The sequence below is a fragment of the Pezoporus flaviventris genome, unplaced genomic scaffold (assembly GCF_033815535.1).
Source record: "Pezoporus flaviventris isolate CSIRO_AGI_PZ_B2104156 unplaced genomic scaffold, CSIRO_AGI_Pfla_v1 ptg000073l, whole genome shotgun sequence".
NCBI lineage: Eukaryota > Metazoa > Chordata > Aves > Psittaciformes > Psittacidae > Pezoporus > Pezoporus flaviventris.
This window is the reverse complement of record NW_026892621.1, coordinates 2,190,450-2,204,042: the sequence shown is the minus strand read 5'-3', so window position 1 is coordinate 2,204,042 and position 13,593 is coordinate 2,190,450. Positions and strand designations below refer to the sequence as shown.

At 42.1% G+C, this 13,593-nt stretch overlaps 1 protein-coding gene across 3 annotated transcripts in view; it reads right to left on the bottom strand.

The window, feature by feature from the left end:
- Positions 1-13,593, bottom strand: part of ATXN7 (ataxin 7) — an 82,114-nt gene that overhangs the window by 55,370 nt on the left and 13,151 nt on the right. For 2 of the 3 annotated variants that reach the window (XM_061472891.1, XM_061472893.1), the window contains exons 1-3: positions 3,232-3,455; positions 2,812-3,069; positions 2,166-2,234 (exon numbers count right to left, since the gene is read on the bottom strand). In XM_061472891.1, the coding sequence (XP_061328875.1) occupies positions 2,166-2,234; positions 2,812-3,058 (316 nt within the window). In that variant the 5' untranslated portion in view covers positions 3,059-3,069; positions 3,232-3,455. Of the gene's footprint in view, positions 1-2,165; positions 2,235-2,811; positions 3,070-3,231; positions 3,456-11,117; positions 11,211-13,593 lie in introns of those variants that run through there. The other variant, XM_061472892.1, reaches the window with a different exon arrangement.

The window sequence follows — 13,593 nt, the reverse complement described above, 5'->3', positions numbered from 1 at the left end:
ACCTGAAAGCTGACAATGGTTAAATAAAGCAAGCAGTTCTTGGGTTTGAACCCGATTCTAATAAGTGGGCTGTAAAGTCATGTTCCCTCCTTCGCTGCCTCTCCAGGCCATGAATATTTAATTCTTTTATGCAAACTGGAAGAGTTGCAATGCAAGGTTAAATTAGCCTAAATAACCTTGAAATCCTTTTGTGAAGTTGGGCCTCTGAGTCAACTCCCGATCTGGAGAGAAATAACTTTCTTACACAAGTTCTGTTGTTGGCTGTATTTAAAACACTGTGAGGTACCAAGACAAAATCTTGAAGTTAAGAGTTGATTTGACAGAATGTATACCATTGGTTCACCTTCCTATGCCAAGACCCATGGTTTACACAGTTCAATTATTTAATGTTTGTGCCTCAATTTTAAACGCAAAATTCTTCCTGGGAAAAGGAATCAGTTACAGGATTCTCAAAGTTGTATTTAATAACACAACACATACACATGCTGGCAACTTTTGCTGCTCTGTAAGTGCAAACTGAGCTTTTTCTTCTGCTTTATTTTGCTCCCTATACAATAGCTACAGGTAGACACCAAGGCAGCAACTCATCCCTGTGTCATAAAGCAACCAAAACAAACAGGTCTGGAAGCCTGACAGGGCTACCAGGTTTCACTTTTAATTCTCACCGTATTTTATGAACTTCCTTTAATTCCTAACCCTACAAATGACTCGCATGGCTGGAGTCAGTGCAGAGAAGCTGTGTCTCGGTGGTCAGCCTATGCAAAAACAGTTTCATGAGCTCTCTCCAGAGAAAAAGGAAAAAAGATTATTCTTCATCCTGCCAGCTAATCTTTGAAATCTGGAAACCGTAGATGCTTGCATTTTAAGAGGTAGAAATAAGAAAGAATGTTTGAAAATCCTTATTAGTAAAATCTTTATGAGGGTAATACGTATGCTTATTGTTACAAATGCTGTTCTAGCACTTGAATGATTTGTCTATACAGAAAAATAAATATCCAACACAACTACTACTAGATTGGAACTCAGGAGTGGAAGCAATAAGGTCATTTTTTAAATGCCTAAGAACTTATGCAGACACTCAGAAGCTAGCACAATGGCACAAGTGATGCTGAACACCACAGCACAGCTGCCTGTTACATCTTTCTTACAGGTCACTGACCACTGACTTTGGTCCTAGAAATTGATTTTCCCACAATGTTAGCAACAGTAGGAATTCTACAACAAACAGATATTCTGATTCAGCCTCAAGATGCGTCACTGCCTCCCCACCTTACTAGTCTGTACCACCTTGCTTGAGACTTCACCTGTTGTCTCTAGCTCACAAGTAGGTAAGTACTGAATCAGATCATCTCCTAAGGTCCTAAGCCAAGTTTACAAACTCAGTCTTCCATTTCTAACAGCATCAAATTAATTATTTGGAATTAACTGATCTAGTATTTAAAACAGCAAGGCCTGTTCTGTGATATACTTCTCCAAGTCCAACAGTACCTAGCTAGCAACAACAACAGAAGGGAAGTTTTAGAACATTTCTCTGCTATAAAACAACTGTTAGACTGGAAAAACAAACAAACAAAAATTGAACACCACAAATCAGACTCATCATTGTTGGGTTTTTTCCACTCCTTGTTACAAAGTTACCAATAATCTATAGTTTTCATTCATCATCTGCTTACAACCTGGAGCAGCATTGTTACTCTTGAGATGAACTGGGCTGTTAATGGGCTTTTGCTAATCACAGGTGAAAGGTCACTCTCATTTAGGAGTGCCCTAACAAATAAACATTAACACATGGACACAACAGAGTAAAGGTATCAGTATTCAAGCACTGACAGTGATTACACTAAAAGTCAAAATGTTTTAGTTCAAGAGAAAATATCAGTGATGTTCACACAGCTTCCTTGTAGTCTTATTTGTAGTTTTAAATAATAATCCAAAGAGAAACACTGTAAAGACAACAAGTAACCTCTGCCCTATCTTGTAGTTTTGAGATTATATATTAATTTAGTAACAATGCTAATGACACCACTCACTGACAGGCCGCAAGTCCCAAATCCAAAGCGATAGGATTGAAGTCTCCCTTCTCTTTCCCATACACGTCCTCTCATAACTCGTTACGAGAAGGAAAACTTCGCAGTGCACTTCTCTTCATGACTGAATCAACTCACCTTCTCGGCAAAGTCGCATTGCTTCTCGGTTCCGGCCGTATTCCTTGAAACTTTCTTCTAACGCCGTTCCTAAAACCGAAAAGCCACAAGATGTCAATGCCCACACAAGTCAGAGAGCAGAACTGACCGCCCGTTCCCCCGCGGGAACAAACTGGTAACTCAGGAATAGGCGCTCCAGTCGCTGCCGCAATAAGCACGGCTTCCGAGAGCCAGACACCTCTCGTCTCGTCCCGTCCTCGGCAGCGGAGCCGCTGTCACGGCGGGGGCTGCCTCACCTCAGCCGGGACCTGCCCCCGCCCCAGGCCGGGGCTCAATCGAGGGCAGGAGCAACCGGCCTCCGGGGACGGGCTCAGACCTCCCAGCACCGTGCCCCGGATTAAAGGAACTGGGGCAAAGCGCTCCTCATCCCGCGCCGCGCCCGAGCCCCGGGGACCGCGCACCGGACAACGAACTCGGCCGCGACATTAGGGGGAAGCGCGACGCGAGCAGAAACGGACCCAACCGCCTCCTAGGGCCCGGTCCCCGCGGCGCCCTCCGGCCGGGCACCCTGCCGCGCCGCACCGGGGGCAACCCCCCCCACTACAAACCAGGCCGGTAGAACGGTTGAGGATGGGGGGGATGCAAGTGAGACTTGGCGGCCACTCACCGTCGTTCCCGTGAAGTTTAGCAGCATCGACCCAATGGCTCCAGGGTTGCCCCAGCATCGCCTCGGGGCTGGGCAGGGACCTGCGCTCTCCGACGGCCGCCATTGCCGCTGCGGTGGCGGCGGGGCCGGCGCCGCTCCCGCCTCCTCCGCCTCCTCCTTCGCCGTGGCGGGGCCGCCGCTGCCGCTGCCTGACCGCCGCCGCGCTGCGCTGCTCCCTTCTGACGTCACCCGCGGCCCGCGCCGACATTCTTTCCGCTGCTATAGAACGTAATGGGGGGGGGGAAGAGACATCGGGAGCTTTTTAAGGTGGCGCCGAGCTCTTTAAGGAAGCGCCGAGGGGATGACAACCAGCTTTAATGGTTTTTAACCCCTTTTCCCCCTTCTCCTCTAGGAATCTCTATAGGGAAGGCATCCACTCACCTCAGCGGCGGCCCATGGGGAAGGAGCCGGGCTCCCATTATTGTACTGGGAAGCGCTCCCTTTCCTCTTTATTGCGCTAACAAAGCGGCGGAAGGGAGCTGGGATAGAGGAGGGTTATACCGTCCTCCAAGCGCTTCCCGGCTCCATGGGCCGCTCTTTCTCAAGCCTCACCGCGACCCTACAAAAGCAACGGCCGCATCACAACGCCGCCTAGCACCGGAGAGAAGGGGGAAGGGGGGGCGGAACGGAGGAACGCGACGCTGAAGGAGGCGTGACGCGCAAAAGCGGCTCCTCCCCTCTTCCCCTCTTGACCGGTCCACCTTAAATGCGGTGCCTCCTTAAAGGCAGCGGAGAGCAGGAAACGAGTTCTCGGCGGGTGGAGGCCCGACCCCCCCCAACGCCCGGGGACCGGGGCATTGGAGGGGGGGGAACGGGGCCGGGTCTCCGCCTTCATCCTACTCGTAACCTGTCTCACGGGGAGGTTTTGTCATTGATATTCCACGTTTCTTTTTACCCAACAGTGTTTTGGTTGTGTTTTATTTCCCTAAACTTTGGGATAAAAGCTCGGATTAAAGGATGCTTTCGTGCTTGGCAACTCCTAGTTACGAAGTTTAAGCAAAATCGAGTTATTTGCTAAAAAAATCTCGGTTTAGAAACTATTTATTAGAGTTTCTAAACTGTAGATTCTAACCCCCTATTTATTACAGGGCTCTCTTTTCGATAAAATAAAAAGTTCTAGTAACAATGTCAAATAAATTTGCAAAGGTTTATGGCTACACTTGATGCTGCCATCAGTGCCAACATCACAGAATCATAGAATAGTAAGGGTTTGAAAGGACTTTAAAATAATCTAGTTCCAACCCCCCTTCCATGGGCAGGAACACTTCACACTAAACCATGTCACCCAAGGCTCCATCCAGCCTGGCCCTGAACACTGCCAGGGATGCAGCATTCTGAACATTTGTTCAGCATCCTGAACAAACAGCTAAAAACTTATAAAAAAGTGACTTGCTGCTTCCTAAAAAAGTGACTTGCTGCTTCCTCTACAGTCTTCAGCCCGTGTGTAGTAAGGGTGAGAGCACAGGACTCAAACTGCTCACAGATCCCATATGTGTATTTGCAAAACCAGGCAGCAGAAATCAAAGCTGTAAATAAATCTGTTTAGGCTACAAGGTCTCAGTCCTGCAGAAGTGTGTATACATGCAGGCTTAGTAGAGGCTTCACTGGTTTCCTTTAAAGTGTGGAACTATACAAGCTACAGATCATAGAATCATGGAATGGTTTGGGTTGGAAGGCTTAAAGCTCATCCAGTTCCAGCCCCCTGCCCCTGGGCAGGGACACCTTCCACAAGAGCAGGTTGCTCCAAGCCCCGTCCAAGCTGGCCTTGGACACTGATAGAGATGGGACAGCCACAGCTTCTCTGGGCACCCTGTACCAGCGCCTCACCACCCTGACTGTAAAGAACTTCCTTATATCTAATCTAAATCTACCATCTTTCAGCTGTTTCTTCCCAAATCCTTCCATATAGAAGATGCAGAAATACAAGTTCATCAGACATCATATGGGATCGGCTGTCATTGTAAGAATAGTTTCAGTGTTCTACTCAACTGGTAATTTATGTCACACTCAGAATGCATCTTGTAGAATTGTAGATCTAATACAGAATCTTGTCTTGATCACTGCAAATCTAAGTTAACTCCTTAATAAAAGGCAAACACCAAGAGATTTAGATAAAGAGAGCAAAAATGGCTCCTGCTGCAGACATCTGTAGTAGGGTTAATTAACAAAGGGTATCAACTTCTGGAGCTCAGCCCTGACCTTTCAGATAATTACACTCTTAACTGTACTGCAGCTTCCCAAAACAGTGAAATAATTCCTCCTCTTAGTTTAAGCATGAGTGAAGATGTTTATGGAACTAGAATCTAAAGATAAATGACGAATGATGGGCATTATTGCTTGATTAATTATCAAACTATATGCTTTGTAATACAGAAAGCTACTTAAAATCAAAGCTGAGAACATGACTGGAAAAAAAATGTCAGGTGCTAAACAGTTCCTGGACAGAGCTTTTTTTGCAGTGTAGAAGCCAGATAGGCAAAAAAAAAAAAAAAAAAAAATCATGATTTCCTTCAAGCTTAGCTCTTCAAATGCTCCACAAATGGAGTCTAACAACATCCATAGCTGAATTCTGACTCCAGCCATAGGATAAGGCATGTTACAGACAGAACTATATTTTCTGTGTCAAATAATCTGGTTTATGTTACAAACTTCACTCATAGAGCTCCCCTTTAGTCTGGAGAAAGCAGACAGAAAGCTGCCTCTGCTGCAGTTTGGAAAAGAGTCCTTGATACATCTGAGTGTCCATCAAATTCATAAAGGCTTTTCCTACTATTTATTTTGCATAGATCATAAAGCACATACAGTGATGGCTGATCAGGCAGAGCCACAGAACACCATCATATACCTTTTAATAGTGATCAGATTTTACCATGGTTTAGCATTCACACATCACATGGTTCTTTTCTTTAATTATTACTGATAGATGTATGTCAAATAACACAAAAGTTCTGTGGCCTCATTTGGCAGAATCACATTAATCAGCCAACTACTTTAACCAACCAGTTTCTAAGGTTGACACTCCTCAAGTTAATCAAAAGCATCTCTTGCTTTAAAAGTGCCAAGCAGGTAAAGCACACACCTCTGTTCTTTCATACAACTTTGATTATCCCCTTTCTCACTCCTATTTTTTGCCCTTTCAAACTGGTTGTTACATTTTTCTCCCTCCCTCTTTCACAGCTTTTGTTATTTCTTCCCTATGTATTCCCACTCAAGATCTAATTCTGCAGCCTGGGCCTCAGGCTGTCCTCCCGTAATCCTTCTTCCACTAGTATTTTCCCTATGTGTCGTGAATACATCAGTATTCCAGCAGAGGGAGGAAAAGTGGCAGCAGACTCATCAGTGCATCAGCTCAACGCACAAGACAGACCACTCAGAGAGCAGGAACAGGGCAGATGAAAATGTGATTCTACATGGCCTGGAAGTGGAGAGAATTTTCTTTTCCCACAAACTGACCAGGTTGAATATGTACTTGGGTTGTTTTAAGCACACAAGTTCAATTCTCTTAAATTGTTTCCACAGTGCTATACATGGATGCATTGATGATTTTAGGGAAAATAGGGAAAACCCCTGAAAATCCATCATGTTAGTAGGAGATCAGAATTGAAAATACATGTAGGCTTTGAACAGAAATTATTATTACAAATCTGAGACATCCAGGTGAGGAGGATGCTCATCCAAAGCTCCCTGGGCAATCAGCAGAGAGTCAGGGTAGTTTTTGGATTAGTTTGGTTCCTCCTGGTCCAAAGCATTTTTGAAGAAGCCCTTCTCTTCCTGCTGGCCACAGAAGTAGTCATAGATGACCATGCACATAAATCAGGCACCTGCATTAGGTACCCAAAGTTAAGTTGGATGAATCTAGTTAGGGGTGGGAAGAACACTGGTGTGAAAAGCACTGCCTAGAAGCCAATGTTGCTTTAAGAGAACATAAAGGGGTCCAGAAATGCTACAGTTTGAAGGCCTTAGCTGAGGAACGAAAATAGCTTAAGAATTAGCATGACGACTGAGACAGTGTGTGAATAACCATGAACTACTCCTATGTGTGAATGTGAACAGGTGTTCAGAGAATGGAGAGAAGAAACAAGATCAGTTAAGTCAGATAGACAGTGGGAAAGGAAATGTGAGGCAGGAAAGCAGCAGAAAACTGGGGATGATGCAGAGAAAGCTGCCAAACAATGGGGTGAAGAAAGCATAAACAAAAAATATAACACAGCCTGCAAAATGAAAGAAAGGAGTCAAGAAGAGGAAACCAATTATACAAAAAAGGAAAACCTACAGTATTAAACCTCACTAAATAGATTTAACAATATAATATATGCGGTTGGTGGTACTATGATTGAATGAATGTATGCTTACAAACCGCATACAACGACTGCTTAAAGCTGTACGTGTACCACCAGGTTTCTTTCTTTTGCCAGTGGGACTGGGAAAGCCATTCAAACAGGGAGCACTTACTTCAGCTGCTCAGTTACAACCTGTAAGACAGCCTCTGTATGGGACCTGAGATACGGTTAACACTTAACTGGAATGAAAAGGGAAGGATGAATCTGTAGCTGAACTCTTAAGAACAGAAGCACAACGATACAATTCACTGATGATTTTCCACAATGGAAGTGAAAGAAGACAAGAACTGAAGCGCAAAGGGAGAGGGAGGAGAACCTTTATCAGTACTCAAAAGAAAAATAGTGAATTCACAACAAAGTCTGTCAAGGAAAAGATCTGAGGGGCATTAAGGAAAATAAAAAAAAAGTTATTTCTAGCCACAAGTTATGAAGTGATCAAGAAGGGCTTAAGAACCAAGAACAAATATTATTAGTGAAGACTTGTTGGTAGGTAAGATTCAGCAGCTGATAAGCTGAAGTTCTGACCCTCTGCCAGCTCCCACTGACAGCGGTGCAATGGGGAGTACACGCCGTGCATTTTGAAGTATGTCCCTGGTACGAGAATTGTAAGAATATAATTGGGCAAGTGAGGAAGCAAGACATAAAAAGTTCATATAAATCAGAACAGACAGAGCTGGGAAAACTATCCGCCATTCAAAACAGACTATTTCATTTAAGCCCTGCTATAGAAAAATACGAATACATAAAGAAAAATGCATTATGGTAATCTGTAGCTCACCCTCACCTCCAGTGAAATCAAGCAATTTCTCCCTCTATAACTATACACAAGACTGTGATTCCCCAGAACAACAATCATGATTAGCACACAATAAAAAATTACACAACAAGCCATGCCAGTCTGTTACCCTTTCTCCCCCAGATCCTGGCTTCAGGTTGATATTTGTAATTTCATTGATGAGTAATACTTCAAAGGGGGAGTCAAAGATGCTCAGAAGTGCTGGAATATAGCTACTTTAAATACTGGAATATAAAATTACTGTGGGTAACTCTTATAAACCACTTATACCAGGGAAAATAACAATATTGTTAAGATTTGAAGACTTAAAGTATCCTTTTCTGAGGAGAAAAAATGGGAGAATATAGGTCAATAAATGTAAGTAAATCTGCAAAGAATTCTGCATTAGGATAAAAAGGCAACAGATGCCCCTGTATGTTTATCCAATCATCACAGTGACTATACTGAACATAGCGTTAACATTTTTACATCCAATTTACAAGTCAATGTCATTGCCATGGGCTAATAGGATCTACAGTATCTAGCAAAACTTTGCAACTATTTCCTTCTTCTCTTAACTATCAAATATGCCTCAAATGCAAGTCAAATTTCCGCAAGAATTGATAACACAGCAATCTAACACAATATGGAGTGTAAGGAATACAGGAACACAGATCGTTGACCTGCATAGATGTCACTAAATACTGTCAATTATTGAAAAGAATGTTACAGAGAATACACTGAGTAGTGACACAAAGTTTTAAAGTGTTAAAGGGAAATAGGTAAAACTACACAAGATTCATCCAGTTGATATGTGGAAATCAAACTAATGTTTATTAATTTTACATTAAGGTATTGAAATCACCTTTTGAATTTGGAAATGTTAAAACCATTTCGCCAATCCAACTATGCAGATGAATCACTAAGCAGAGGAGTCAAAAATGGGTATGACCTTTTAAATTCTCATTTATACATGGAGACTAAGATATTACAAATAGAATGATTAAAATACACAGCTCTTCAGGTCAATTGTAAGAAAACATTAGTGCTGAATTTCCGTTTATTGAAATCAAAGCACTGGGAACAGTTTGCTACCTAGGATTTTCCAATGGAACCTAACTACCACACAAGGTTTCATAACCCTGCCTGGTTTCTTGCCAGCTTGCCCACGTAGCTCCTTGGCAATTCATTGAGGCAGAACACTCTGGGTCTAAGCACAGCCCTCAGGACTCAGGAGTTCCCCAAGACCACAATGATGCCTACCTACAATGCGAAGCTGCCTCAGTCCTCATACCCTCAGAAGTTTAATACGCTGGTTAACATCAATTAAGGATCCTGAGAACCCTGGCACAAGGAAATTTAACTTCATACCATCCTTCTTACATATTGCTTGCTGCTTGCTGATACTCCTTGCACTGACCACCGATTTTGCTAGTTAGCAACAATACATCATACAAATTGGACAGGGATAGGTCTACTGGACTTGACAGGATGCATGCAAGGGTGCTGAGAAAGTCAGTTTGGAAGGATGTTGACTGTGAAATTGCTGGCAAACTGGCTAAACTGCTGTGCTCTAAGGGTGGTAATGGCTCAAAATCAAACTGGCCAGCAGTCACAAACAGAGCTCCTTGGGATATACCTGAAGAAAGTGTCATATGTACAAGAGACTGTGACAGGCTGGAAGACTAGGCCAAGTTCAAAAGACACATTAAAAAACTACACAGGGCTCAGCAGCTAACCAACAATGTGATGAGAAGGCTGGAAAATTTTATGAAGAAATTTGAAGGAATTGGGTTTGCTCATCTAAAAAAGAGAAGGCTCAGCTGGGGTGTAATCACAGTCTTCCAATAAGGAAAAAATACCTGTAGAGAAGATGGAGGTACGCTCTTCATCAGGCCTCAGATAATCACCTGCTTTCAAAAGAAGGTTGGACTAGATGATGTCCAGAGGATTCCTCCAATCTAGACCTTCCTATGATAATATGAAAACCTGATAGATGTGTGACCCTATTTAGTGATGAGCAACAAGGAAGTAGATAAGAACAATGCCATTTTTTGCAGCCCGAGGCACTCTGGGTTTTCAGTCCGCTGGAAAACCCAGGGAAGCATTTTGTTACAGAAACTTCATATACCACAGTTTCCAACATTACATATAAATGTCAAACATTCCTCACTCTTCTTGAACTCAGGTTAATAAGTTAAATAAGTTCTGCAGACCAGCTCCATGCTAGCTGTAATGGACCTTTCTGCTGCAACCTGTTTTAAGATCTATTAAAAGATTATTTGCGCAGAAAATACTATCCAGGCTATAACAAACAGGATTCTTCAAGTAACAAACAGGATTCTTCAAGTCTGTGCATAAGAAAAATGCAAACTCAGAGTGAAGTCTTTTCTTTCATGAAATCAACCAAAAAAATATGTAAAATGCTGAAATGATGTGATGAAAAAGAGTACAGATAAATGTAAGGGAAACATACAGAAGGAAACAGATATTGTTTCAATGAATTAGTAGTGCCTGATAAAGCACTCTAGCACTAGCAGCTTTTTAACCAAATTTTCAATTTATTATAGTAGTTTTCTCTTTTTCCTAACATCTTGCCAAAAATGCTAGTTATAGAGAACAACCCCACTGCATCAGGCAACTACATTCTTAGTTTACAATCTTGCTTTCTGAACTTGTAAGATAACAAAACTGATGTACCTGGTAGATTATAGTGTATAACAGAGCCTAACAGCCTTTAAATGCCTAAAATTATCATGGAAACTTGGAAATAGACAAAAATAATTATTCAGAAAATGCAGCTTAATTCTTCTAAAATATAATAAATACATTAAAACTATTGCCTGTCTGCCACATTTTACTTCTCCAACTCACTTCATGTAAATGACTGAGAGAAACAATCCAACTTACTTTATCTAAGTCTGGCTGTTCCATGCACTGAACTCCCTTTAGGTTGATTGTAAGGTCGCCGAGTTTCCCACTGAAACATATATTAAACACCTGCATTTAAAATAAAAGTCTCCCCACTGCATCTGGTAACGCTTCAGACTTGCTTTGCAATCCTACTAATATCCTGTTCCCTACACTTCTCACATCTAAAGTATGCGAATATTATGCTTAAGAAAAATATTTGGCTAAGCATGTCACAGTACCTTGAAAGTATGGTGAATCGCTGGCTTGATTTATCAATTGATCTTCATCTGTTCAGATTTTGGAAGCTGTTTCTAACTTGTACCTGATTAATTCTGAAAGAAAACAAAAAAAGCACTAAGACGTTTGAAACCTTACCTCCATTTCGTAACTACAACTGTATCTATTTAAAAACTACTATGGAGCATTTCATCAATTGTACAAATTCAGTTTCTGCAATGGATTTCAAAGGTAAGCAGGGAGCTGTTATGCACTCTTATGTACAGAGCAGCTCTCTAAATGGCAGCCTGACATTACCAGAAAGGTATGCATTGGATGAAATCTCAATCTTCAGCCCAGTTACTGCACTTACATCGACTACTACTGACCAGACTTCCAAGCAGGCAGTTGTGTCTATACCACAAGCTGGTTACATGACAGGGCTGGATTTTCTACCCAGGATTTTGCTAGAATACAGCATGATTTGACAACAGGGGCTCTCGGTACAGAGTCATTGACATTTTTACCACCATGTCATAGAACGCAGCTAGCTAAAAATGATCCCTCACGTAACAGCCCTCAGTGACTAGAGCTGCATTGCTGATGAAGGATTTCACAAAAGCTTGAGAAATGTATAGGTTGAGGTTGTCCTTCCCACCAAAAGAACTTTCATCATCACAATCAAAATCCTTTCATTCAATGCTTATAAACTTATACAGGAACCAAATGTAAGCCTAGTTTGCTCTGGCTGAGCATAAATCAAACCAAAGCCCTGTTAAAACATTAAGAAATTTTCAACCATCCTTGTGCAGAGGTTATGTGAAAGATCAAATAACTAATTTCAAAGCACTTGCAAAAATCAATCTGGTGATTGTTTTTTGCATCTACTAAAAAGTCATGCAGATAGATAGAAGTAAGCCAATCTAGCGCTGGGACCAGATGACACTTCAGAGAAAACTACTTTTTTCCTCTCCAAGGATTAAAGTCCAGATGAGAGGAATGCAGTCCAAGAGGCCATGGAAGCCGCCCCACAGGCTGCAGCCTCTGCCCCAGTGGAAGGTGCACAATGAGCCTGTTCCTGCCTTCTGCTCCTCTGGGAAGCTGTCTACAAACTGGGTTCATGGCTTCAAATTCTTCTTATGCATTGAGGATAAAACATCCCACCTCTTTTTTTCCTTTTCTTTTAAACTGCAGCTTAGTAGCTGACACTATCTTGCCTGAGATCACCTACAGATACATTGACTATTTCCAAGCTTTACTCTTCTCAGTGACATAACTAAAGCTAAGAAGCACATCTGAGATTAATTATATTCCAGTTACTCTATAAAATCCAAAACTTTCTTGTCTTCAGCAGACAACACTTGAGAGCAGGATTATTTCCTCTTTTTTTTCTGCAGACATGTTCTGCTTTATGATTAATAAAACTCACGGTTAACACATTTCTACACTAGTAGAAGTCTCAGAAAACGTATTTCCTCGTTACACACACCAATCTCCTTGAATAGTACAGTACAAAACTTTCTCTTCAACTCTTGCTGTTGCTCACTGGGAAAGGCAATGCCAAAGTGTTTGCCAAAGATCCATTTTCTCCTTCGTTTGTTTTCGACAGGAGACTCTTACTTCATAGGGACCAACCTCTTCACCAAAGATCATTCAGTGCTTAGCCTTAAAGTCCCAATCCCTTCAACCATATGACTTCCCTGCAGTGGAAATAACTCACCCCTTCATCTCTTCCCCAGTTTCTTCAGGGAATATGAGAGTTCTGCATGCAAAGCGCTTTTCTATCCTGACATAAATGTTATTTGTCATATCAAAAGTTAGTTCCATCGCTTCATGTAACAATGAAAACAAAAACTACCTATAAAACAGAAGGCCTCCAAAGACTTAAAGACCTAGAAATAGGGTAGTAAGTAAATGTAAAAAAATGGACCAGATGAGGATGAAGGACGGATCAGCAAGAATTTTATTCCTGTATACAAGAGATCAGAGCATAGTATGTCACCACCTGTGAATTTTGCTGTAGGGATTACATCTGGAGTTGAGTTTGAAGGAAGTTTAGAGAGTAAGTTTCAAAAGAGTAAAGTGACAGCTTAATGAGCCTTGAAAGAGGACTTTTTCTCTGGATAATGGGTGGCAAAGAACAGGAATGATTCTTGTCCAGAATTTACAGCAGGTCAATTACAACCACAAGTGTCAGCAGAGAGTAAAGCAGGGAAGAGATGGGATGACTGAGAACAAGGCAGGAGGAGCTCTCTAAGCTTTGGTACCCTGGGAACAGGAGAGCTGGTCGGAGGATGGAAAGATGACAACAGCAGCCAAAGCAGCAGTCAAGGAAAATGGAAAAAGGCCTGCATACTGCATGCATTTTTGAAGCAGACTAAGCATGATGCCACTCTCAATGCCTGACTATCAGAGAAACTTGTTTGCAATTGCTCTTTAATACTTTGAGGAGATACTGATATGCCACACAGGAAACCACAGTCTGGCAGAGCAAAAGCT